Consider the following 26,506-nt stretch of genomic DNA (forward strand, 5'->3'; position numbering starts at 1 on the left):
GAAGACATACAAGACAGGCGGAGTCAACTCAAAAGGTGGATCCACATAAATAACAGTATATCAAACCAAACTTCAAGAAAAAAGTGGATTTGACTAACACAGCAAAGGATAGATGACCTGACTTCAACCACACCTTTTATAAGGTTTTAGGATTGTGCAAGTATATGTTCCCAATTACTACATTATACAGCATATGTATTTATATATGCCAAGGGCACGGTCATGCATTCAGCTTTTCTTTAGAATTAGGTACAGTACTGTGGTCACGGCAGAGACTACGCTTCATTTCATTCATTTCCAGTCGAAATGGCCACTATGTACAAGTTATACACTTTTCAGTGTCGGGAAAAAGCTGAAAACATATCACCAAAAAAAAACAAACATACACTCACAGAATCCTCAGTAACTAAATATAATATCAATATTTCAGTATTGCTTTCAGTTCTTCCAAAATTCAGTCTTAGAAGTTGGTTGTATTTTCTTCTACTCATGATCCAAATAATCCCAAACATATTCAGTGGTGTTGAGGTCTGGACTCTGGGGTGGTCAGTCCATTGTTCAGCTTCTTTGTGTGATGTAGACCGATAGCGCTGAGTCATCTTCTCATCGGAGAAGGATGGACAGGAACACTTGAACAGCTTTAAGTACTTTAACTTTATGTGATGGGGCAGTTTTGGTGGTCTACCAGGTCTTGCACAGTTGCTAGTCGAGACACTTTCTCCATAGCTTTTAACATTTTTTTTAATTCAAGTTTTTTTTCCCCCACTTATTTTGCTTTGGCTCTCATTTATGCAAGTAGATTATTTTATATCTCATTGGAAATATCTCCTGAAAAAAAAAAAAAAAAAAGAGTAACTTCTACTTAATGGCTGTTTTGACTGGAAATGAAGTAAACTAAGGGAGGTGTCTTTGACACAGTAATGTATTTTTTTAGTTTGCAGGTAATGAAACTTATCTTTGGTGAACCTGCCAATGAAAAGACGGTGGAATTCTGAAGAAGCAACACGACAGTTAAGTGTCCAGACTGAAGAATTACAAAGTGACTCAAAAACCTTTGAAGCAGGACTATTCACAAGCAGGTAAACTAAAACAGTACATGTCCTTAACATACAAAACTGTAAGTATTCCACTTACCAAAGTGCCTTGAGACATTCTTTAGTCCCACAGTGACATTCTGTACATTCCCTTACAATTTTCTGAAGGCCACCGTGAGACCTACTCAACAAAACTCAGACTGTGGCTAAACTGGAGTTCAGATTTGTGCATAATGACATGTTTTCTCTGCACATGGACTCCCTCTACTTGTGGCCACTAGCGGTTGCAGACAATATCAGTGTAGCAAAGAAATAAGAGCTGTTCAAAAACAGTCCAAACGCATTATACGGAGAGCAAATATGACAGGGAATAGTCACAAACAATGTATAGTGCTTATCATTCAGCTATACAGACAGCATAAACCTCTTGAAAGCTGGCTCAGAAAATATATGATGAGGCTTGTGTAAATACTTTCTCTGGGTAAAGCTTAGATCGTCTACTGCATATGTACATTTGTGAGTTTTCATACTATGCAAGTCTCTCATCTGATTTCTAACGTTTTCCCCTCCAAGACCATCTGGATCTCTTTGGCGTCCAGCGTCTCGTATCTCAGCAAAGCTTCCGCCAAGTTTTTGTGCTCTTTTGCACGAGACTTCAGGAGCGTTTTAGCCCGCTCGTATGAATCCTGAGAGGAAAAGCAGCAGTTTATTTTCCCCAGCTGTGAGAATTTACATCAACAAGATAAAGCTAAAAAAAAACCTAACTGCTTACCCTCAAAAGCGACCTGACTTCCTGTTCAATAGCTGCCTGTGTTTCTGGGCTCCGCTTGGCAACATCAGTGTAAGTCATGACACCCAGCTAGACAACATACAAGAAACAAAAAGTTATACACGGTCAACTTTCACGGACAGTTTAGTTATCGATTTTATCTCTGCCATTTCTGTAAGAACTCCTGTCTGGTAGGAATGTGTGTAAATTTGAGGGTTATAGTTTACCAGCCTGAAAACAATGCTATATATGTAAGATACTAATAATTTGTTCACATGGCAATCCAGTACACAAGCAAATTTTACAAGCATATTGGTGTAATTTCTGCAAGTATGTCATGCTCCATTCATAGGTATGTTACACTGTACTATTGTTTTTCTATTACACCTCCAAAAATATAAAATTATACAGAACAACCACATCATTCTACCATCTTAAAAAACACAGATATTTTGTTCATTTAATGTTTTACTGTTTCCAGTCTCCAAAATTTAAAACTACAAATTTTGGTCAGCAGGAGGAGCAGTGTAGACACTGTTCAACCTCAAATTACGAGCACAGCCACTGGCTCACAACCCACTGAATGCTGTCATATTATTGGCTCCCTATTGTTAACTAGTGTTAAACGCAGTTATTTATATGGAACTGTCATTAACTGTCATGAGAGTGACAGGCCTAGAAGCAGCATCAGAAATATGTTAAGAGCTTTATTTTTTTTAAAAGAGGGATCGTCACAAACCTTGTCACTCATGCCGAACCTTGTCACCATCAATTCGGCTATTTTAGTAGCGCTGTCAAAATCACTTGATGCACCTGCCATATTGAACCAAAAATGAACATACATATTCATTAAACACACACACGTGTGTGTGTGTGTATATATATATATATATATATATATATATATATATATATATATATATATATATATATATATATATATATATATATATATATATATATATATATATATACATACACACACACACACACACACACACTACAATAACTCACATATCCCATTATACTTCTTTTTAGTTTAAAACTCTCACTGCATCTCAAACATCCGCACAATAAAACTACATTGTTTTGATGCAACTTTTCCAGCATCTCAATAAAAAAAAATAAAGGTTACTTTATTTTAGTTACCGCTACAACAAAATTTCGACCTGCTGAGGTTCACATTGGGGTAAACTCACCTGTGGTAATGTACTCATTTCCAAAGATGAGCTCCTCTGCCACTCGGCCACCCATGCTGACGTCCATCTGTGCCAGTAACTGAGCTCTGGTTTCACTCCAGCGGTCATTCTCTGGCAGCATAGAGACCTGGGAAGAATAATAACAACAACAACTGAGAACACAGGCTCCCCAACAAAGTACACACTGTAATGATTATGTTTTTGCTTTTAAGTAGATATAAACTAACTGGTCTGACTCAAATGAAACATAATAGAAATGAATAAAATAAATATAAATGGTATGTGAAATTTCATGCAATGTGCACTTACACGTACAATATACATTTGTCCATCCGCTAATGAACACAAAAAACTACAAAAAAGTCTTTCCTGACTGCAGCTTTAAAAGGTGAACTGTTTAATGACAGTGTGTGATCAGTTTGCCAGCGCAACACAAAAATAGCAGCGAGAATCAACTCACATGACCCAGAGTGGGTCCTCTTGGCATAATGGTTGCCTTGTTGATGGGCATGGCATCTTTGGTGTAGTATGCAATGATAGCATGGCCTGATTCGTGGTAGGCTGTGATCACTTTGTTCTTTTTATCTATCTCAGCACTCCGGCGCTCCGGGCCTATATGGGAGTCAGGAAACAATAGGAAAGGAAAACACTCAGCCACTCAGTCCAATTTTACCCAATTTTACACATTGATTAGCCAAGCCATTCTGGTCAATTTTTTTAAACTTTTAGTTTAATGGTGGAGCTATGAGGCTAATATACCTAACAAAAACTAGAAATCAACAGTCAACCAAATCCTCTCTGTAAATACATCTGCAAAACCTTTCTACATCTGCTCAAACTGCAACCAGGTTTTCATTAAGGGCTTGTAAATGTGTTTAGGACACAGTATGACTTACCATAGGCTATAAAAATGTACATTTACATTTACGGCATTTGGCTGACGCTCTTATCCAGAGCGACTTACAATTTGATCATTTTACATAGGTAGGCCAAGGCGGTGTTAGGAGTCTTGCCCAAGGACTCGTATTGATATAGCGTAGGGTGTTTTGCCCAGGTGGGGATTGAACCCCAGTCTACAGTGTAGAAGGCAGAGGTGTTAACCACTACACTATCCCAACCACCATGTATCACCATGAAGCTGAAACTTGATTACCTTTAGTCAGCAATTTTAGACAACAGGTATGCTGTGCCAAAATTCAATTTGTATGCACATATCTATACAGAAAAACATTTATAAAGGGGTACAAAGTAATCTGGCATGTATATGCCCGGCCACTCCTGCTGCCCCATAACATGTAACGTTACATAACAACGTTTTTCTACCTTTTATTTTTAGTTACATTAGTTTGTCTAATTTTTTATAGCTCACAGTAAGTCCTCCTGAAGACCTGAAAATGGTTTGGGAGGGTTCAGGAAAGTTCTGGAGATGTACTTACAGAAAAGATTTGGGTGACAACCGACTTCTATTGTTAATTAGCAATGTTAGCTTTGTAGCTGCAGTACTACATTTACATTCACAGTTCTAGACTGAAAAGGCAAAATTTGGACACCAAATATCTTGGCTGATCAACCACATCTGGGGTAAGTGGAACATTGCATCAATTGTTTTTGCCAAACCATTCCTTTAAGCCAAAAAAAGAGGCTTAGCTCTATTTTTAAACAGGCCAAATGTTTAGTTTATCCAGTTTACAGAGAAACCCTGCTCTGTGAAATAACTAGGCCCCGAAGACTTTGAGCTGTACATCACTGTTTAAATCCTCTTTTCTCTAGAGAAGACATTCTAACCCATTAGGATCTTGTCCTTGGCAAACTCTAGCTCCTTCATCGTCACCATGTCCTTGCCATCCACAGCAGCTTTCAGGGCAGCCTGGTTTACCAGGTTCTCCAGGTCAGCTCCAGAGAACCCCACTGTTCCTCTGGCAATGATCTCAGCCTCCACCGCTGCAGAGAGCAAGATTAGAGTGAATTATTTTAAAAATGGCACATTACCAGCACAGTCATATTTTAAGATAAAAGTAGGCACTATATTACAGGCTGTGCTCAAAAGAATAAACTATTTCTAATATTATCCTGAGAAGTTCACTGTACTATATGACATGTACCTGGGTCTACTTTGATTTTTTTGAGGTACCATTTGAGGATCTCTGTACGTCCCTTCACGTCTGGTTTGGGTACAGTGACTTGCATATCAAACCGCCCCGGGCGGATCAGAGCACTGGAGGATCAGGATATGAATATCAGATTGACTCAAATGATCTAATAAAAGGCTCTGTATCTGCAATTACCAGAGGTTATGTGGATTAATTACAGAACTCCAAGATATCCCTGAGAGGTGAACTTGAGATACATACTTATCCAAAGCTTCAGGGAAGTTTGTAGCACCAATAATGATGACACCTTCGTTTGGTTTAAACCTGCAGATACAAACCTCATTTGATTAAATTCAGGTCAATGACACAGAATTACTGAAGAAATAAGTCCAGCATGAGTGGTAAGAGTTCAAATCTCACCCATCCATCTCAGCCAGAAGTTGGTTAATGGTCTGTCTAGAATAAGGGTGCATCGGTGACTCAATCCTCTTCCCTCCCACGCTGTCCAGCTCATCAATGAAAATCACACAGGGGGCATTTGCTTTAGCCTCACCTAGGGGAAGAAATGAAGATTAAAAAAAAGGTCTGATATGAGCAGGTCATGAGTATTACAACATAGCAAAGATACTTATTATCTATATTTTCCTGTTGTTGAGAATTTCCCCATTGTGGGACTAAAAGGATTATCTTATTTCATTGCTAACACAGTCAAGTCAATATAGGAAATAAGTCAAGCGTAAATTACACAGAGAAACTATTCAAGCTACTGAGTTGACCTTTACAGAGAAATATGGAGGCTTGTATTATATATTCTGATCTGGTCTGGTCTTTTCATAAATCAGAGATGTCAGAAAGGAAAGTAATTGGTAGCCAATACCTCTATCCTTGAGGAAAAGTATAAAAAAGTATAAGTACATGCTTGTAAATATACTTAAGTATCAAAAGTTGAGTCATTATAGATTTGGTATAATATTGTTTTGATGCTCAATGATATGTCAGGTTCACATATATACCGGTCATATAATCTCCCTGGACAAAAAATTAGTCACTTTGTGTATATGGTTAGTAAAAAACTTCAGGCTCCAGCAGATGGTGTTGCACGAGGACTAGAAGTACTTACAGGGTGTGCAACAGGATTCACTGATTGAGAAGAGGTGGTACAGCGCAGTGAATGTCTCACTCGATGTGAGAAAATGGTTCACAAAGTAGATGGTAATGATTGATAAAAAAGGAGTAACTGCATTTGGGCGTGCCAGAGACCACAGGGTGAACGAAGCAGCTGAATTTGCAGCTGCATGGAAGTATATGGTCATACGGGTCGACCAGCAGGGGCAAAGATCCCAGTATACAGGAAATTTTTGTCAGAATTGTGGCCAAAAGACAAAACTCATAGACAGGGAAGGCATCCATGAAATCTGGCCAAACAATTCTTTGATGCAAGAATAGCGAAAATACAGAGTCTAGTCTCACCAAATCGAAACGCAGCTGTTATTCATGCTTCCGGAGCTATTACACGCTATTAGGTATGTTTTAGTGAAAAGTGAGTAATTTTTGTCCGTTGAGCTTAATAGTGTGTATACATACACTCGTGTGAATGCAGATGCAAAAAGGGATTATTTTTGTCTGAAACATTTTAGTCTTATCTAATATAACTTTTGTTTTCGATACCCAAGTACATTCACAAACAAGCACCCTTAGACTTTTGCTTTGCTGGTGGTCTAAAGAGTTGGACGTACACTCACAAAACGAATAAGGAAATTCAAGGTACTTACGAAAAAGATTCCTGATCCGGCTAGCACCAACCCCAACAAACATCTCATCAAACTCTGATCCAGAGGCATAGTAGAAAGGCACATCGGCCTCCCCTGCCACAGCCCGAGCCAGCAGAGTTTTCCCTGTTCCTGGAGGTCCCACCAGCAAGATTCCTGACAAGAAACATATGACTTTAACAAGTATATACAAAATGCTGAAAAAATTCCTCCCGATTTGAAATACTGAAATCTCAGGTTGGTGGTGGTATGTGTGGACCTCAGTAAAGATGTCAGGGCATTTGGCAATTGCCCCTCCTGCACTGCTGATAGTTATGCTGCTAACCCTAATGCCTTTATGTCTAGAATAGTGTTCTACAGTAATGTAAACAATCTTACCTTTGGGCAGCTTGCCTCCCAGGGCGGTGAACTTCTGTGGGTTCCTGAGGAACGCCACTACTTCCTGCAGCTCGTTCTTGGCCTCCTCCACACCTTTGACATGCTCGAAAGTGACATTTTTCATTTGGACAGGGTCCACTGCCGAATCCAGGCCTGATGTGGTTCGGAACCGCACTGTCCGGAACGGTTAGATTACAGTTCACACACCAAAGGCACACTGCACACTGTTCTCACTCTCTCTCTGTCTCTCACACACAAACATAAAATCTCACAGAGCTTGCTGCTCACAGGCATTAGCATTAAACTGTGACAAGGGGCATTTTTCCACTACGCAAAGAACCTCTGGCACCAAAAAAATTGAATTTTTCCATTAATCACTATTTCAGCACTGATGATTCTAGTTTTAAGGTTTTTGGTACCTGTTCAAGAGTGATACTAACAGGACCCAACGGTTCTCGACTGTGTTCTCCTTTGTCTTTGTTAACATTTGCAGCAGCTGAAGTGAGCCTGATCTAGGGATGTGCATTCTGATTAATTTGTAGGAGTAAATGAATGGATATCCAGTTAATCGCAGGGAAGAAATTAAGATTTTAAATGTCCAAAAAAGGGACTTCGGCTGAAATTAACATAGGGCTGGAGACAAAGGCTGCTCTTAGGTGATGGCTCTGGTGTTGAGGATATCTTGTCTGCTACATGAGGTCTTTTCTTCTGAACGATGCACCATGTTAAGTTTGTCAGAGAAACATATTTCCTTTCTGGACCTAGCTAAACTCGGCTAGAGTAGTTAGCCTAGTGAAGATGATATCAATAATCACCTTCTCAAGAACTACAATTAGAACTCTATGGTTCCTGTTTGGGTCAATTCTTGTTTTGAATGTGTAGTGGAAAAACACCCATGGATGCAAAACAGGAAACAAACAAAAGTATACTAAACTCCATCTTAAATAAGGTTCATTAGTCTAGAAAAAATATAACTATAAAGCACGGCACTGGAAAGGAGGAAGCAAAGACACACTGAAGAAGTAAGAACCACAACAGAAGCCTTTACCCGATAGAAATGGTGTTTTGGACAATCCATACAATCCCACCAGCAACAGGACCAACAAGATCAGCCGTGTCCTCCTCAATGATTCTACAGAGCAACAGACATTTAAACTATAGAACCTGCAACAGCCTTTTAATATAGTTTTAATAGATAATAATTCTAATTACAGCAAACTCACCTCGCAAATTGTTTTTTAAAGATACCTGAAAATGATCAAATTGATTTCACACTTTACCTTGTGTTCTCTGACTAAGAGCCTGAGCTTTCAAGAAGCCCTCGGCAAAACCAGTCTTGAAAGCATCGTGATGGGCGTCAGGAATGTTTTTGACTTTCAAAAGCTTGTCTAAGGTCTCCACATCTTGCCCTTTGTCCCGTGTAAGAAGTCCCTGTCAAGGGAAAAACAGATATTACAAAAGATTCATGGCAAGCAGTATAATAAAAAAAAAATACACTACTACTATAAACACTACAAGGAAGGTGGAAGGGAAAGAAAAATTTAATTATTTTTTTCTCCACTATTTTTTCTTTGTCTTTTCCCTTCTTAATGCAAGTGGCTCATCTTATATCTTGTCACCTGAGAAAATGATTCAAATTAATGGCCATATTGACTGGAAATTAAAGAAATGAAGGCTGGTCTCTGACTTTCACACAGTACTGTTTCACACCAACTGTTGAAAATGTATTTAGAGTACCAAATCATAATAGACCACAAATATACGATGATAAATGGTATTTATTAAAGGTATTAGCTTACACAGTTGCTGAACTACAAGTAATACATGATTACAGTCCAACCATACCTTCATAAAAGATGGAGTGAATGCATCAGTGTCCACTGGGCGGTCAAAACCACCCTGGAGGCGCCTTGTTTTGGACTTCAAGGTTTTAAATCCTCGATTTTGGACCCATACTACACACAGAAATTACATAAATATATATATTTATATACTCATAAACTCACACAGAATACAACTTAATGTTTATGCATTAATGCTTTGTTGTTTCTTTACATGTGAGTGAAAAAAGCACGTTCAGGTAAGTTTTACCTGGCCAGAACTTCAAATCTGTACACACTGTCTGAAGAGGGGAAGGGCTCTTTTTGCAAAAAACAGGTGAAATACCGCCCATCTTAGCAACTGAGAAACCTGGAGAGGAGAGAAGGGAAGACTTTCAATCCGTTACAGTTTCATACGTTAGTTATTAGGTCAAATCTGACCAGTCAGAAAGTACTTCATCACAGAAGCAAGCTGGTATTTATATTAATGCAGTGCCATCTGAAGGATCGAAGATCACAAGTATTCAGTTGTGGTTTTAGGCTATGCTTTTTACACAGAGAGATTTGTCCAGTTTCAATTAGTAGTCTGACAATATTTTTGCACTGCAGAGAGTGAAATACCTAAAATCCATTGAGAAACATTGTTTTTAGGAAATTGGACTATTTCTTGATAGGGTTTTTGGCCTTCTCTGGATACTCCCTTCATAACTCTGCAGGATTACATTACCTATTTTTACATGTTTTCTCATTTAAAACACACACACACACACACACACACACACACACACACGTGTATGTCTCCTCACCATATTTATTGTGAAAGAAGGAGTCCGTGGAAAGGTAGGAGGCCTTCCAGGGGTTTGATTCTGCTCTAGAGGGTGGTGACGACACCTGCGTCACATACGGCAACAGTCTGTCCACAAGCTCATCCAGCTGACCTACACCCAGATCTGTCAATCCAAGGTCCCTGAGGTTCCATGAGGGCTGCATGATGCAAAAATAGAGAGTTCAGAAATTATAATGCAATTTTTCTCCACGTTGTGATGCATTTATGAAACTTTCCATGAAACATGGAAGTTCTATAAAACTAACTGAGCGTCAGCATAAAACACCATCTAGCCTGAAATGCATTGGCTCCCTATTTAATTAAGCATTGATTTTTAAAGTTCTACTTTTTTAAAAGCTCTAAAGCACCTGTATCTCTCACATAATGTCTTTCTCTTTATGCTTAGGTATGTGATCTTAGATCTGCAGATGCCGGCCTTCTGACGAATACAGAAAAAGCGGAAAGGCCTCTTTTTGTTATTATAGTTTTAATATTTGGAAATCAGTTCCACTTTCTATTAGTCAAGCTCAGCACACATATTTAAGAAATATCCCCCTTGAAGTTACCTTTTCATTATATGTCTACCTTTCATTTTGTATATATATATATATATATATATATATATATATATATATATATATATATATATATACATACATACATACATACATACACACACATACACACACACACACACTTTCTAAACTGCTTCTCCCCCAGGGTCGTGGGGGTATGCTGGAGCCTATCCCAGTGGTCATCGGGTGGAAGGCAGTATACACCCCGGACAGGTCGCAGACAGACACACACACACACACACACACATACATACATATATACATTATATATATAGTTCTCTTTTTAATTTGATCTATATTCTGGCATAAGATGATTTACATTAATACTCTTGACTTTAATTAATTTTTTCTTATATAAACAGTAAATAAAATATAACGAAAACTTTAATGTCTTCTGTTACTGTTATATTACTTGTCTCTAAAATACTTTAAGCTGGGACAAAAGTGCTTTATAAATTCAGCTGTTATTGTGATGATTATTATTATTATTAAGTGATGACATTTTCATCAGGTTACTGTTTTTTTTTTTTATTAAGTGCTATAATGATATACTATTTTATAAATGATATGATACAATGAATTGTGCTTATCAATTGGGACATGAGCTAAAAAGGCAAAAAGACCCATTTTTATTTTAGTCTGTAAGAAACAAAACGAATGCCGTAATGCCTGTGCGGCCACCATGATTGTAAAAGATGACAGATTATTACAGCTGTTATATTATTTATGATAACATACAACCTCGGAGGCTCTACTGCTTTTTAACAACAGTTCTGCAAAGTAAAGAATAATGTAAAGCAAAGACGCCTTGAACACTGTTTAAAATATGTCTTCGTTCTTCTTCTAAAGGCATGTTCAGACTATCGCTGTTGCTTAGTAACCATCTGTCAGCCGAACGATACAGGTATGACGAAAAACATGCAACAGCACAGCGAAGGCCAAAGCACTCTGCATCAAACACCAACTAATATTTGAAGTTATCCTCATTGAAACTTCAGGAAAATAACTGACAAGCCAAATAAATCCGTCTGACTGAGGGACAGAACATTCAGCATTTTGCCAGTGACAGGTATGACACAATGTTTGTTACCTCTGTGATGTGTGGGTCTTGTTCTTGAGCATTTTCTCTGTGCTGAGGCTTCACTGAGCTGCTGCAGCTCACCGAACCCTTCAAAGAGTGCAGGGCATTGATGAGGTGACTCAGTGGAACTGTTACCTGTAAACAGATGGGACACTGATCATTTCAGAGCTAAGAAAATAGTACAAAAATTAATGGTGCGAATATGTGACGTATAGTGTGGTTTGGGGTGATAGGAACCAGATGTCTGAAGCATTTAATGCCTCTAATGTATTCATTAATGAATATTCGCGAGGCACATGCAGGACATCACAAGACAAAATAACGCACAACATTAATGGTTTCTCCGCCCTGCATCGTTTCATGCCAGACCTCTCTGAATGACTTTTCAACTCAGTGACTAAATTATTCAGAAATTTTGGGGGAAAAAAAAAGGTGGAATTTCCCTTTAACATTAACTAAACGCCTCACGCTACTCTCCTACAAATAAGAGGGCTAATCTGGAGCTATGCCACAGAAGAACCACTTTTGGTTCCCTAAAGAAGCTTTAAAAAGACAGGGTTCTCATTCACCAATATCTTCCCAAGTTAGGAAGATAAATGTGTTCTGGAGAAAGGTCCTGAGAAAAAGCCTGTCGGATTAATGACAGCAGAACTGTTCGCACATTTGTGCTCTTGAGTTTGTGAAGATTCTGTTCTTACGTAAGAACAAATCCCAAATAACTTTGGTGAAGGTCAGAATCTTCATTAAAAACAGTTTTTCATAATACGCACTGTGCAATATCATAACTACTACTGCATTGAAACTTTCACTACACACTTTACACTGTAATATCGATGCAACTCCAAGTTAGTCATGTCTATAATATGTGCCTCATACCACTCAGTGCCTGCGATCATGTTAATACAACAAATCTGTCTCAAATGCTATGTAAATATGTAAATAGATATACTTTTGCTTTATTTCTCTTGGTTTTAAGAAGAAGAAGTAGCAGTGGTGAATGAGGCCCATAGGCCTTTAAAGAACTATTATGGTAAATGAGATGCATGAATGTGGAGCACTTTCTAAAGTCTGAAGAACCCCCCCCACCCAAACCCCCCCCCCAACCCAACCCCCCCCCAACCCAGAACCATATGCCCATTGTATTGCACCATGTACACCAACATTCACTTCAAATACACAGGTCAGCTGTCAACTCCCTAGTTACATAATGCGGCCTTCAAAACTGATGCATGCCAATAAATTTTAGCTTCAGAGCAACAGTGAAAGACTTTCTGGGCACGTTAGATCAGGTGTAATTAATGAAAAGATACATTTTCACACTTTTATTTTTTAAAAAATACACTTGTGAGGTACTTGTGCCCCATGAACTTGAATGTTTGGACTAATATTACGGTACGAGTTTCACAACCCTAAACGTACAGGTGAATTATTTCCTTCCCTAAACAGATGAAGCAACGTGGCAAAATGTTAGACCATATCAAAAGGTATTTTATAACAGACAATATTTATTTTTCTGACATCTGGTCAGTTAGATCAAAGTAGACCTATGTTTTAAAGATACTATCAAAAACTACAAACTACAAATACAATTATGTGTATTCAACATTTCACACACTGAGCTGCACTAAATCCAGTCAAACAGGAGGAATTATGCTCTATTTGTAATCAAACATGCAGTTGGTCAGTGACTTTTAAGCATTGGTGATGCTCACGATACACTCAGAAAAGCTTACTGGGACAGTGTGTGAAGTAATTTATCCCAAAAATAATACACATTGGCATTTTGCCCAGCGCTTATTCCCTACACTAGCTAAACATACCATAATAATAATAATGAGAAATGCCAAATATCTATAATATAAGGTACAGCTGACTGACTGTAAGCACAAAAATATTTAGCTATGAAAATGACTTGAAGGGCTTAAGAGCTTTAGTAGCCACACAACAGCAACGTAACTTGTGCTTTATAGCCTTAATGACCGAACCTCTCAGAAACAAAGTTATCAGACAGCTAACTAGTGTCACTGGCTGGTTACTGACAGATTAGAAACTCGTTTTATAAACCAAAATGTTAGATCACTTCAAAAGGGTTTTTATAACAGACAACGTTTACTTTCCTGACATCTGGAAAGTTAGAACAGGCAAAGTAAACCCACATTTTTAAAAATACTATCAAAAACTACCACCAATTATTTATACTCAACATTTCACAGACTGAGCTGCACTAAACCCAATTTAACAGGAGGGGTTACGTCCACCAGACACTCAGAAAAGCTTAAATGTGACACATTAAGATGAAATTTATCACGATAACGACAAACACTGCCATATCGCCCATTTCTTATTCCCTACACTAAAAATCCAATAAAAATAACAACGAGAAACAAGCCAAAATGTCTGTAATATGAAGCACCGCTGACCGACTGAAAGCTTGAAAACATGTAAATATGAAAATGACATAAAGGGATTAAGAGCTACACAACAGCAACGTAGTTAACGTAGTTTATAACGTTAGTGACCAAACCTCTCAGAAAAGAGGTTAGACAGCTAACTAACTAAGGCAACTGGGTGGTTACTGACAGATTATAAACTCGTTTTATAAACCATTTACTCTGCTTTAGTACAGCCAAGCTACACTGGCGTTAGCGTTAGCATTAGCATTAGCCTGCTCAATTATAAACAAGTAGGGAAAACAGCTGGTCGGCTAAAGTTAGCATGTGTTCCTCGGTCGAAACTGGTCCAGTTTGGCGGTAACGGTACCTGCGGTTGTACTGTGGACGACAGAGAGAACATTTCTGATTAAACGAAGAGAAACTCCACCCGGAACATAAGAATATTTATCTGTATTAGCCTAAATGGAAATATGTCCTCAGCGCCGCTAAGCCAAACTCGCTAACTAGCACCGCTTCTCCATCAGCAGCGGCAGGACAAACCGCCGCTGCAGCTCCCATAGCAGCGCCACCCAGCGGAGCCTTTCTGCTTAAAGGGCCATTCCACCAAACTTCTGAATAATTCGGCCCTTATCTTGTAAACAGAATAATCCAGGGGTGGTTAGACGTGGCATTTGTCCACGTAGAGAGGCTTACAGACCACAGGAGCCAGGGGTCACAATGTCTACAACACAAATGTAGCCAATTCATTTACCATGCAAAACCACCAGTGAGCCTATTCGTGTCTTTATATGTAATGTTGATGGTCAAACAGTCATAAATGTGATGAAAGCAGTTTTCTTTGGGCTCCATTTGCTTTACAACGCCCTTCTTATTCCATTCTGCCGCAAACGGATTCAATCAAATGGATTAAAATGCATTTTAAGCCGAACCGTTTTCACGAAACATTGTGAAAAAACACTGTCTCGGAAATCAGCCAATGTGTTTGTGACCATTTAATGTAATAATTGTCTGTGATGGAGCTTTTACAGGCATTAAACTCCTCAAAAAATGGTTCCTGTCACCATCACTGCGAACAATTCTGGCTCTGCAAGCATCTCTAGAACGTAATGTCTCACACCATACCACCCTGAATGACATCTCAACAGATTAATTATGATTTTTTTGAAAAATCAGTGGAGTTCCCCTTTAAATTCAAGCTACATTCACGTGGACATCTGTCCTCTGGTATGTTCCTAACCATTCCCATATAGCATGCAGATGTGGGCCACGTCTGGCTGGCCCATGGTCAGCAATGGCAAACTGCATGTGAGCCAAAAGTGGCCCACATTAAGAAAGCTTTGCCCACATGTGCCAAAACAGATCTGGGCTACTTCTGACCAAGACTGTTGGTGCTGATATGAGCTATGTGATAATCAACAGGATTTTGGGGGCACATAGTGTAAATTCAGATTTCATTCATAAACAGCATGGCACACTAAAAAAGTCCAACCCAGTTTTTTTTTGCCGTGTGTGACATTTTGCTTGTTATTTGGATGAAGAACAATGTTGGATTAAAACGTTAATTTTAGTTAGTCCAACGCAATCTGTCTCAGTACTAAGAACACTACTACATATCCCAGTTTCCTGTTAAATTCAGATTTAGTTTAAAGTGATTCATGCCTGCTTAAAGGTTTGTGTTCATTGAACATGAATGGGTAAGTTAATAGAACAATAAAACTGATGTTAAAGAATAGTAAACTTTTAAATCAGCCGTGTAAGCCGGGTAGCACTGTGCAACAGTGGAGGTCCCATCCAACAGGGAAGCTGTTGTAAGGACTTGTTTTTTGTGTGAGTGGGTTTGAGGGGTGGGTCAGTTGTGGTTTATATAGTTTATATGACACTGTACCATAAGTGGTTGGTGTAGTGAGTAACACCTCTGCCTTCTACACTGCAGACTGCAGTTCAATCCCCAGCCTAGGCAACACCCTACACTGTACAAATAAGAGTCCTTGGGCAAGACTCCTAACACCACCTTCGCCTACCTGTATAAAAATGCTCACATTGTAAGTCTGGATAAGAGAGCCTGCCAAATGCCGTAAATGTTTAAAGGTGCCTGAGATGCGACTCGCAGTAAACAGGCTGGGCTTTAGCAACTGCATCTGGCCTTCTCCTGTGCCATTATTCCATGCAGTGTGTGGGCTACAAGTAAAGGCCGGATGTGGCCCGGGTTTGGGTTTGGGTCATGTCAAATTTGCTATCTGGGTCACTACATCTGCTAAATATGACTATTAGTCTTCTCCTGTGGTACAGCAGTGACCACTAGTGTGAGATTATCTGGTTTAAAGACGCTTCTGATGATGCATCTTGATTAGCTGTCTAAGCAAAAAGAAAGAGGGTGAATAGATAGGTAAAAAAGATGTTTTTAAGGGTTCTTGATTAAAGACAATGGTTGTATATAGAACCATGAACATGCAAAGACCCATTTGCATGCTGAAAGTATGTTTTTCATTGTGAAATCGTACTTCAGATTGATTGAGAATGTGTTTCATATGGTTCTATATAGAACCTTTTTGAAAAGGGTTCTATATAGCAGCAAAAAGGGTTCTGCTAATGTTAATACTGACATCATAACAATAGCAGAACCCTTTCTGGTGCAACACAGAACCATATACAACCTATTCTCCATCAGTCTGAAGAACCATTTCACTGCCCAAATTGGCATAGAACCATGAATACTCAAATGGGTCTTTCAGTGTGCATGGTTCTATATGGAATGCTCATAGTTCTATATGCCATTCTTAATCCACAGGATTTCATATGATGTCAGCCCACCATTTGTGGCTATGACAGCTACAAACTCTTCTGGGAAGGCTTTCCACAAGGTTTAGGAGTGTGTTTATGGCAATTTTTGACCGTTCTTCCAGAAGCACATTTGTGAGGTCAGACACTGATGTTGGCCGAGAAGGCCTGGCTCACAGTCTCCGCTCTAATTCATCCCAAAGGTGTTCTATCAGGTTGAGGTCAGGACTCTGTGCAGGCCAGTCAAGTTCTTCCACACCAAACTCGCTCATCCATGTCTTTATGGACCTTGTTTTCCACACTGGTGTGCAGTCATGTTCAAACAGGAAGGGGCCGTCCCCGAACCGTTCCCACAAAGTTAGGAGCATGGAATTGTCCAAAATCTCTTGGTGCTGAAGCTTTAAGAGTTCCTTTCACTGGAACTAAGGGGCCGAGCCCAACTCCTGAAAAACAACCCCACACCATAATCCCCCCTCCACCAAACTTTACACTTGGCACAATGCAGTCAGACAAGTACCGTCTCCTGGCAACCGCCAAACCCAGATTCGTCCATCGGATTGCCAGATGGAAAAGCATGATTAGTCACTCCAGAGAACACGTCTCCACTGCTCTAGATTCCAGTGTTGGCGCTTTACACCACTGCATTCAAATGCTTTGCGTTGTGCTTGGTGATGTAAGGCTTGAATGCAGCTGCTCAGCCTTGGAAACCCATTCCATGAAGCTCTCTATGCTGTTTTTGAGCTAATCTGGAGACCACATGAAGTTTGGAGGTCTGTAGTGATTGACTCTGCATAAAGTTGCACTATGGCCCTCAGCATCCTCTGACCCCGCTCTGTCATTTTACATGGCCCATTGTCTGTGAAACGAGGCCCTAGACTCCTAAAAAAGGTGGTTCTTCAAGGGTTCTTTAGTAAAGAAAATGGTTTTATATAGAACCATGAACACTCAAAGAACCCATTGCATGATTAAAAGGTTCTTTGCATGGTAAAAAGGTTCTTCAGACTGATGGAGAATGTGCTGTAGATGGTTCCACATGGAAACATTTTGAAATGGGTTCTATATAGCACCAAAAAAGGGTTCTTCTGTTATTACGATGTCGAGTCTGTACCAATAGAAGAACCCTACTGGTGCTATGTAGAACCCTTTTCAATCTAGAACCATAGATAACATATTTCCATCAGTCTGAAGAACCTTTATTCGTGCAAAAGGTTCTTTAAGATGTTCATACTGGACCATTTTCTTTACTAAAGAACCCTTGAAGAACCACCTCTTGTAAGAGTGCATGCTAACGTTGAGCTAGTCGCGTGCTGATGTTCACGCCACGGTCACTTTAAATCCCGGTGTGACGTCACGCTCTCGTTCTCGGGTCCTCCTCTCCGGTTCTCTCATGGCGTCTCGCGCTGCGTGACTCGCGACCCGTTCCGCGCGGAGCGGCGCTTCGGTTCAGCTCCGTCTCCGGTGAAACGGCGCGGAGCCGCGGGGCCGCAGAGCGGGAGGTGAGTGAAGCCGCGACCGCCGGAGACACAACGCAGAGACGGAGCGGAGGCGCGCGGTGTGGCCCCGCTGTTTACACACACACACGAGACGTGGAATGTGTCTCATTCAATCATTTATTTATTTATTTATGGAAGATCGAGGTTTGTACGGAAGCCCATTCGCGCTTTTACAGGACAGAATAATTGAAAAAAAAAATTCATTTTTCCTTCATTTTTTCCCAAAATTTTGACTATTATTTATAATTATTGACTATTATTATTATTAATGACGTCCTGTGGCGGAATAATTTGTTTTCTCAAAATTTTGACTTGGTGTCTCAAAACAATGACTCGTTTTCAACTTTTGATTTATTTGGAAATAATTTCTTATCATCCTGAACATTACCAGCTTTCTTGACATGTAAGCATTTATCTCAACATATTAACTTCCTGTCTCAAAATAATGACTTACTATGTTGAAAGAAATGACCTATTTTCTCCAAATTTTGACTTAATATCTCGAAACAATGACTCATTTTCTTTAAAGTGTGAGCTAGTGTACTTTAAAACTCTTGACGTTTCTCAAAATAAGGACATTGTATCGAAATTTTGACTTGGTATCTCAAAATTGTGCCTTATTTTCTCAAAAATAATTTATCCCTAAACAATCACTCACTTCATTAAAATTTTGATATAGTAAGTCAAAATGTTGAAATATTGACAGGAAATTTTGACTGTCTTAAAACAATGACTTGTCTTCTTAATACTATGGCTTTTCCCAAAATAATGACTTATTTTCTCTAAATTTTGACTTAGCGTCTCAAAACTCTGACTTTTCCCAAAATAATGACATTTTCTCGAGATCTTGACTTAGTGTCTCAAAACTCTGACATTTCCCAAAATAATGACTTATTTTCTCAATTTTGACTTAGTGTCTCAAAACTCTGACTTTTCCCAAAATAATGACATTTTCTCGAGATCTTGACTTAGTGTCTCAAAACTCTGACTTTTCCCAAAATAATGAAATTTTCTCGAGATTATTTTCTCAAACTTGACTTCTCCCAAATAATTATTTACTTTCCTGAAATTTAGAGAGTCTTTTTTTTAATACCAAGCCAAAATGTTGAGAGAAAAACTCTTTCGTCACAGTAAGTCATTATTTAGAGATACTAAGTCAAAGATAACGAGCTGGTTATTTCGAGAAACAAGTTGAAAATGTTGAGAAAACAGTTTTTGACACACGAACTACAACCAGAACCGAAGAAAGCCTCCCAGCCGAGGCAGCAGCCTTACCTGGTGTTTAGTGTCTTCTGAACCGCTTTGACCGCTTCCCTCCTCCAGGTCGTGGCTGCTGTGCGTGTCTGTGGTGGTCTTGCTCTCAGGGGGCTGTCAGTCCGGCAGGGGCGTTCAGCGCGGTTCAGTTCAGCGTGTGGAGCTCGAGCGGAGCGGCTCTGCGTTCAGAGGCGTTTTTCACAGGGAACGAACTCCACATCGCCTCGCGCAGCAAGTTGGACACCCATCTGTTGAGTGTCGTTTAAGTTCAGTCCTGGACTTTTTCATGGTTTGTTTGCTGTGTGGTCGGAGAAAAAATGGACATGTCGAGCGACCTTAGCAGCTTTAATGTTTTTTCCCCAAAATTTGGTTTCGTTGTTTTTGCGAAGTAACGTTAACGTTGCAGCAGCGTTAGCTTAGCTCACAACTTTGGAGCTACTGCTAGCTGGTTAGCCTTTCAGCGACCAGAGGTGTGTAGGTAACCAGCTAATATAGATATAAATGTATATAATTGTGTCTACATGTGTGTAATCTACGTTTATGAGTGTGGCTGTAGTCATATGTGTGGATAAACAGTGTTTCTGTGTGGGGTAGTTAACCTAGCTAGGCCAGCCGCAGACAGCCGTTGTATACACCGCTTTTGTCAGCCTTCAACTACCGTTAACTGGATGTTTGTGAATATTGTGAGTTATACAGGCGGTTGAAACCTGTTTGACTGTTTAGATTGGGATACCAGCGCGTAAAAGAAGGCATTCGAAGTCAAATTAAGATATTAAGCTAAGCTTGTCGAGTTTGGAGGGGTTAACATTACTTGGCTAGGTTAAGCCTAGCCGGGTTAGTTAGCATTAGCTGCCGTGCCACACAGAGAAAACAGCAGCTGGGGTTTAGTGAGCTCGCTGGTTGAGGGAGGATATTTTTAATTAATTCCCTTTTTGTTGCTTTTAGCTCGTCGTAATCGGCCCAGATGTAACTCGGCCACAGACTGGGGTAGATTTCGACGTCGTTTTGAGAGCTAGCTTGCTTGCTTGAGCTAGCGGAGTGTTTTCTTCCGTTCGGAGTTGTTCGTAAATGACCACCGGCAGGAATAACCGAGTCATGATGGAAGGAGTGGGAGCCAGAGTCATCCGCGGACCGGACTGGAAGTGGGGGAAGCAGGACGGCGGAGAGGGCCATGTGGGCACCGTGAGGAGTTTTGAAAGCCCCGAAGAGGTGGTGGTGGTCTGGGACAACGGCACCGCCGCAAATTACCGCTGCTCCGGGGCTTACGACGTGCGGATCCTCGATAGTGCGCCCACAGGTGAGGAACCCTACCAGGCTGGGCTGATGCAGGAGTTCAGCTTTGGGAAAAACATCCCTGCCGAAGAATCACAGTTAGAATCCGATGATGTTGTTTTCTAATATGAATTGGCTTAATGCTTACCGTCAGAGACCACTAGCAGATCCATTTAGTTAGGAAACCATCAAATGCATCTGGAATCAGTCCCAGAACACGTTAAACCGTTAGAGTCCTTTACACTGTGATATCAGGAAAAAATTCATCATTAGTGAATATCGCTCACCTACAGGAACCAACAGAACCTTTTAATGGTTTCTTTGATTTATTTTTTTTCTCAGCAGTAATGGTCTCTCATATCTCAGGTCTGTAAGGGTCTGGGATTTGAAAGTGCACATTATGGGAGCTGGGAAAAGTGTGGAAATTTAATTTGGAAGATGGAATATGTTTGCATGATTCAGTGGTTGAGATGGCTGAATCATTAGGAGTGGTTTGGTGTGAAATAGTTAATTGTAGAAAAACTTATTGACTCTCTGTTGATGGTAACTTACAATCCTGAACTGCCAGTGAACATTTTGAGTTTTTATATGTGATGTTAATGTTGGTAAAATAGTGGAAAATCTGAAAATATATGTTTTATTTGGGTATAGTGTTTTTAGGTTTTGGGGTTAAAAAGTTAAGTCTTTAGGCAATTTGAGTGTAAAATGCAGAAAACAAGGGAAGTAAAAGTATGTGAATTGAGTTGTTTTTTCGGTTATGGCTATTTTGTTGTAAAAGAATACGTCTGTTTCGGTGGTGGAAAAGTCCCATCTGTAGATATTTTCTCATTCTTTCCTTTGCCTCAGTCTCCGCATTCCACAAAACATTTAATATATTCTTTGCCACAGTGAAATGAACAGCTTTTTAAAAATAGCAAGAATACTGAATGTCTGGAAAGTTAAAGAAGCAGTTGAGAAAAATACTGAAATTCTTCATGAGGGAAAGGCAAGCGCTCTCTGCCAATCTGCTGCCAGGGTCAAAATACACTAAGCAAATATGGTAAAGCTCCAGTGATTTTTTTTTTCTGATGGTCTTGCAGGTATCAAGCATGATGGCACCATGTGCGACACCTGTCGGCAGCAGCCGATCATTGGCATTCGCTGGAAGTGTGCAGAGTGCACCAACTATGACCTGTGTACCACCTGTTACCATGGCGACAAACACCATCTGCGGCACAGGTTCTACCGTATTACTACACCGGGCAGTGAAAGGTGAGGATGGCTCTAAGCATTTCATTAATCACTTATTCACTCTGAATGAGCTGAGCACTCTATTTGAATCTGCAGACGGATATCTTGGTGATTGAAAGGTGCTGAGAATCCTTTTTTTTTTCTTGCATTTTTATGGCCGGTCTATGTTAGTTTCTAGGTCCAAACATGCATTTATAGGTGATGGGTTTTTGTTGCCAGGCAACAAGGTAGCCACTCCTACGCTTTCTGTTGTGAGGTGGGTGTACCAGGCTTTGCGGAATATATGGAATTTGTGTTATCAGTTACAGTCTGCGTCAGTGTCATTGGCATTGTGTAACCCCTTGGAGGGAATCTGGGGAACCTGGGAAAAACTGGAATGATTTCAGAATGTATGTTGAGTTACCCTAGGCTCATAAACCGCAGGCTGTATAGTGGGGTGGGCAATAAAGCAGAAATATAGTGTGTTTCTTTAATATTGTTATATTTGTAAGATTCAGGACATGAGGATTTTATTTTCGGATGTTATGTTATCCTGAATATAAAGAAAGCTCAACATGCATTCATAACAATATGTAAACACTAAATAAAAATTGCCTATATAGTGCCCTGATCTAACGAGCTCACCAGAAGCTAATGTTGGCATTGAGCTAACTCACTGGTTTTGAGGAAACGTTAAGAAGTGATGTGTCACAATATAAAACAATGCATTGTTACCCCTGGGTTTTGTTGTATTTGTACCCTCTGAAAATGCCTGCAGGCTTGGACACCTGTTGTAATACTGCTTTTTTACATGTCAGTGTGACCTGCTGGCCAGAGTAGATTGGGTGATATTTCAGACTGTCAGACAATCTCGAGCACATTTTGCTTGAGGAAGGAGCACGCTCCTCTGTTTCCATGAGAAGCTCTTTGCATGTTTACACAGGGCTAACACAGAAGGGGCACCAAAGTTAAAACTTTCAGTGCAGCAGTTTTATTTTGTGCACTTTTATTTTATTTACTGTTCACATATATGTGTGTGTGTGTGTGTGTGTGTGTGTGTGTGTGTGTGTGTGTATATATATATATATATATATATATATATATATATATACACACACACACACACACACACACACACACACACACACACACACACACTCACTGGCCACTTTATTAGGTACATTTCAATTGCTTGTTAAGACAAATAGCTAATCAGCCAATCACATGGCCACAACTCAATGCATTTAGGCATGTAGAGGTGGTCAAAACAACTTGCTGAAGTGCAGACCGAGCATCAGAACGGGGAAGAAAGGGGATTTAAGTGGCTTTGAACGTGGCGTGGTTGTTGGTGCCAGACGGGCTGGTCTGAGTATTTCAGAAACTGCTGATCTACTGGGACTTTCACGCACAACCATCTCTAGGGTTTACAGAGAACGGTCTGAAAAAGAGGAAATATCCAGTGAGCGGTCAGTTGTGCGGACAAAAATGCCATGTCGATTTGAGAGGTCAGAGGAGAATGGGCAGACTGGTTCCAGATGATAGAAAGACAACAGGAACTCAAATAACCAACCAGAATCTCTGAGGAACGTTTCCAACACCTTGTTGAAAGTGTGCTGCGAAGAATTAAGACAGTTCTGAAGGCAAAAGGGGGGTCCAACCTTTTACTGTACCTAATAAAGTGGCTGGTGAGTGTTTTTATTAATTTTAGCATGGAATTACTTCTGATGGGCAGTTTTAGATGGGTTGACGCCTTTCGTTTAACTCTGCTTTTAGATTTGTTTTTTTTTTGTTTTTGTGCTTTGTAAGATATACTATATTGTCACTGTTCTCAAAATGTCTCTCTGCTTGCCTCCATTGTTCAAAACGCCAGCTGCCCTTTGCATTGTGTAAATATTGTCATGATAAATGGGCCAATAGAAATGTTCCATGGTTGAGGTTACAGAACCCTCACTGGTATTTTCAAGGAGCTTGACCCGGGTGCCTTAGCCCTAGTGGAACCTGAGGTTCAGAGCTTTTCCTGAATACATTTGGACATTAGTCACTTGGCAACGAGAGGAAGGAGCACCACCAGATTCCACCTGGAGTTACCGCTGAGCTCTCTTTTTCAAATGGGTCTGGTCCGGACTTGCTAGCTGTTGAGCTGTTGGGGTTTGGGACATCCAGACAGTGTCATTGCCAGTATTATTTATGTGCAATAAAATCTCTTTTAGTTTGTGCTTAGCCATAGTTAAGAGTTTCTTACAGTCTTCAGGAACAGTAAATACTCATTCACTCCTGTTTTAAAAAAAAAAAAAAAAAAAAAGTAATTTCTTTATTGATTTTGTGCAAACCATAAGTTCTCACACATGAACATACTTTTGACTGAATTGATATTTCAGTGCTACATTTATTGCACAAAACAGGTGAAACTTTTCTGTAAATGCAACGTTTGAGGTGCGCTAGTTAAACCTGTACCAGATCCTGTCCGTACGGTAGGGTGTGCGTTTTAGGACGGGTCGGTGACAATTAGTGACAAATGGATAGACTTTTTTGTGTTTCTAAACACTCCTGATATGTTTAATCTGCAATAAGAAATTGTCCAATAATAAAAAGTCACAAAGCTGAAATCAGCTTCTTGTTTGAATTCTCCCGTTCCACCTTGGAGCCCCAGGCAGCATTAAAGGTGGAATGGAAAAATTAGAACAAGAAACTGGCCAATGAGAAGCTGACTTCAGCCTTGTAAAAACTTGAATGCTAAGAGAGATTTTAGAAGAAACTATTCTACTTTTGATAAAAGTTTTCTGCCGGAGATGTGAGAAAAGCAGCTATAGCTGTGCTACAGCTTAAAGCAGAGTAAAGCAAGTCTGTGCTTTCGTTATTTTGGTCTATACTAGGACATCAGCACATGTCAAGACATATTTATAGCTGATAAAATGTTACTTCGATAAAATGTTGTGGCTCTTCTTAGCATGTAGGTTGCCAACCACAGCGTCCGGTTATTCAGTTAGTAAAATGTCTCAGCTCTCGTACATCAGGCGAAACAAGGGGCTTTTAAGTAGCCAAGATGAAATGACTTGCAGGCTAGGCTAAGCGACCCAAGACAAGTTTGCATGACTCTTGCAATTCCATTCTTTCATACTAGATTAATTAGTTTTGTGAGCAAATTAATGAAAATGTACTGAAGTCCCAACTTTAACTGAACTGCTCTTTGGTTATATTCTTTTACAGGTGCATCTCAATACATGAGAATATTATCAAAAAGTGAATTTATTTCAGTAATTCAATTCAAGTGGTAAAACTCATTATACAGATTCATTACACATAGTGATCTATTTCAAGCGTTTATTTCTTTTAATGTTGATGATTATGGCCTAAAGCCAATGAAAACCCAAGTCAGTATCTCAGAAAATTTGAATATTGTGAAAAGGTTCAATATTGTAGACGCATGGTGTCACACACTAATCAGCTGATCAACACAAAACACCTGCAAAGGTTTCCTAAGCCTTTAAATGGTCCCTCAGTCTGGTTCAGTGGGCTACACAATCATGGGGAAGACTGCTGACTTGACACTTGTCAGGAAGGCAGTCAGTGTAACCCTTCACAAGGAGGGTAAACCACAAAATGTCATTGCTAAAGAAGCTGGCTGATTGTCAAGAAAAGGCGATTCAAGGATTTGGGGGGGGGGGGGGTTCACAAGGAGCTGCTGGAGTTGGTGCTTCAAGAGCCACCACGCACAGATGTATCCAGGACATGGGCTACAATTGTTGCATTCGTTGTGTCAAGCCACTCATGACCTAGAGACGAAGTCAGAAGCGTCTTACCTGGGCCAAGGAGAAAAAGGACTGGACTGATGCTCAGTGGGCCAAAGTCCTGTTTTCAGATAAAAGTAAATATTTCATTTGGAAATCAAGGTTGTAGAGTCTGGAGAAAGAGTGGTACACAATCCAAGCTGCTTGAGGTCTAGCGTGAAGATTCCAATATCAGTGATGGTTTGGGGAGCCATGTCATCTACTTGTGTTGATCCACTGTGTTATATCAAGTCCAAAGTCAGCGCAGCCGTCTACCAGGACATTTTAGAGCACTTCATGCTTCCCTCTGCTGTCAAGCTTTATAGAAATGCAGATTTAATTTTCCAGCAGGACTTGGCACCTGCCCACGCTGCCAAAAGTACCAAAACCTGGTTTAATAACCACAGTATCATTGTGCTTGATTGGCCAGCAAACTCACCTGACGTAAACCCCATAGAGAATCTATAGGGTATTGTCAAGAGGAAGATGAGACACCAGACCCAACAATGCAGACGAGCTGAAGGCTTGTGCTTCCATAACAGCTCAACAGTGTCACAGGCTACTCGTCTCCATGCCACAACACATTGATGATATATATATATATACTTTTAAGTAGGCCAACATTTATCTATTAAAAATAATTTTTTTTAATTTAGATTTAAAAATTTTCTGAGATACTGACTTGGGTTTTCATTGGCTGTAGGCCATAATCATCAACATTAAAAGAAATAAACGCTTGAAATAGATCACTCTGTGTGTAATGAATCTGTATGAGTCTCACTTTTTTAATTGATTTTGA

At 39.8% G+C, this 26,506-nt stretch overlaps 2 protein-coding genes across 11 annotated transcripts in view; one reads left to right on the forward strand and one right to left on the reverse strand.

Moving 5' to 3' along the window:
• Positions 1 to 695: 695 nt before the first annotated feature.
• Positions 696 to 14,470, reverse strand: yme1l1b (YME1-like 1b). The gene is made up of 18 exons (XM_017702481.2): positions 14,302 to 14,470; positions 11,551 to 11,676; positions 9,866 to 10,043; positions 9,331 to 9,429; positions 9,085 to 9,194; positions 8,520 to 8,670; positions 8,288 to 8,371; positions 7,240 to 7,413; positions 6,865 to 7,017; positions 5,513 to 5,645; positions 5,354 to 5,416; positions 5,105 to 5,217; positions 4,788 to 4,943; positions 3,463 to 3,614; positions 3,003 to 3,129; positions 2,543 to 2,616; positions 1,807 to 1,893; positions 696 to 1,720 (listed from the first exon to the last, which is right to left on the reverse strand). The coding sequence occupies exons 1-18, from the start codon at positions 14,332 to 14,334 to the stop codon at positions 1,577 to 1,579; spliced, it is 2,157 nt and encodes a 718-aa protein (XP_017557970.1). The 5' UTR covers positions 14,335 to 14,470; the 3' UTR covers positions 696 to 1,576.
• A 3,591-nt stretch (positions 14,471 to 18,061) lies between these two features.
• The window catches only part of mib1 (mindbomb E3 ubiquitin protein ligase 1), an 83,149-nt gene continuing 74,704 nt past the window's right edge, over positions 18,062 to 26,506 (forward strand). For 4 of the 10 annotated variants that reach the window (XM_017702489.2, XM_037531277.1, XM_017702490.2 and 1 more), the window contains exons 1-4: positions 18,062 to 18,208; positions 19,529 to 19,929; positions 20,405 to 20,756; positions 21,811 to 21,982. In XM_017702489.2, coding sequence (XP_017557978.1) covers positions 20,528 to 20,756; positions 21,811 to 21,982 — 401 coding nt within the window. In that variant the 5' untranslated portion in view covers positions 18,062 to 18,208; positions 19,529 to 19,929; positions 20,405 to 20,527. Of the gene's footprint in view, positions 18,209 to 19,489; positions 19,938 to 20,404; positions 20,757 to 21,810; positions 21,983 to 26,506 lie in introns of those variants that run through there. The other 6 variants (XM_017702486.2, XM_037531278.1, XM_037531275.1 and 3 more) reach the window with 5 other exon arrangements.

The sequence above is a fragment of the Pygocentrus nattereri genome, chromosome 19 (genome assembly GCF_015220715.1).
Source record: "Pygocentrus nattereri isolate fPygNat1 chromosome 19, fPygNat1.pri, whole genome shotgun sequence".
NCBI lineage: Eukaryota > Metazoa > Chordata > Actinopteri > Characiformes > Serrasalmidae > Pygocentrus > Pygocentrus nattereri.

Coding starts and splice junctions, on each gene's coding strand:
- yme1l1b (XM_017702481.2), bottom strand. CDS start 14,334: ATGTTCTCTCTGTCGTCCACAGTACAACCGCAG. Junction 8,671..9,084: donor TCACTCCATCTTTTATGAAG/GTATGGTTGGAC, acceptor TTCCCTTGACAG/GGACTTCTTACACGGGACAA. Junction 5,646..6,864: donor CCGGATCAGGAATCTTTTTC/GTAAGTACCTTG, acceptor TTCTTCCCCTAG/GTGAGGCTAAAGCAAATGCC.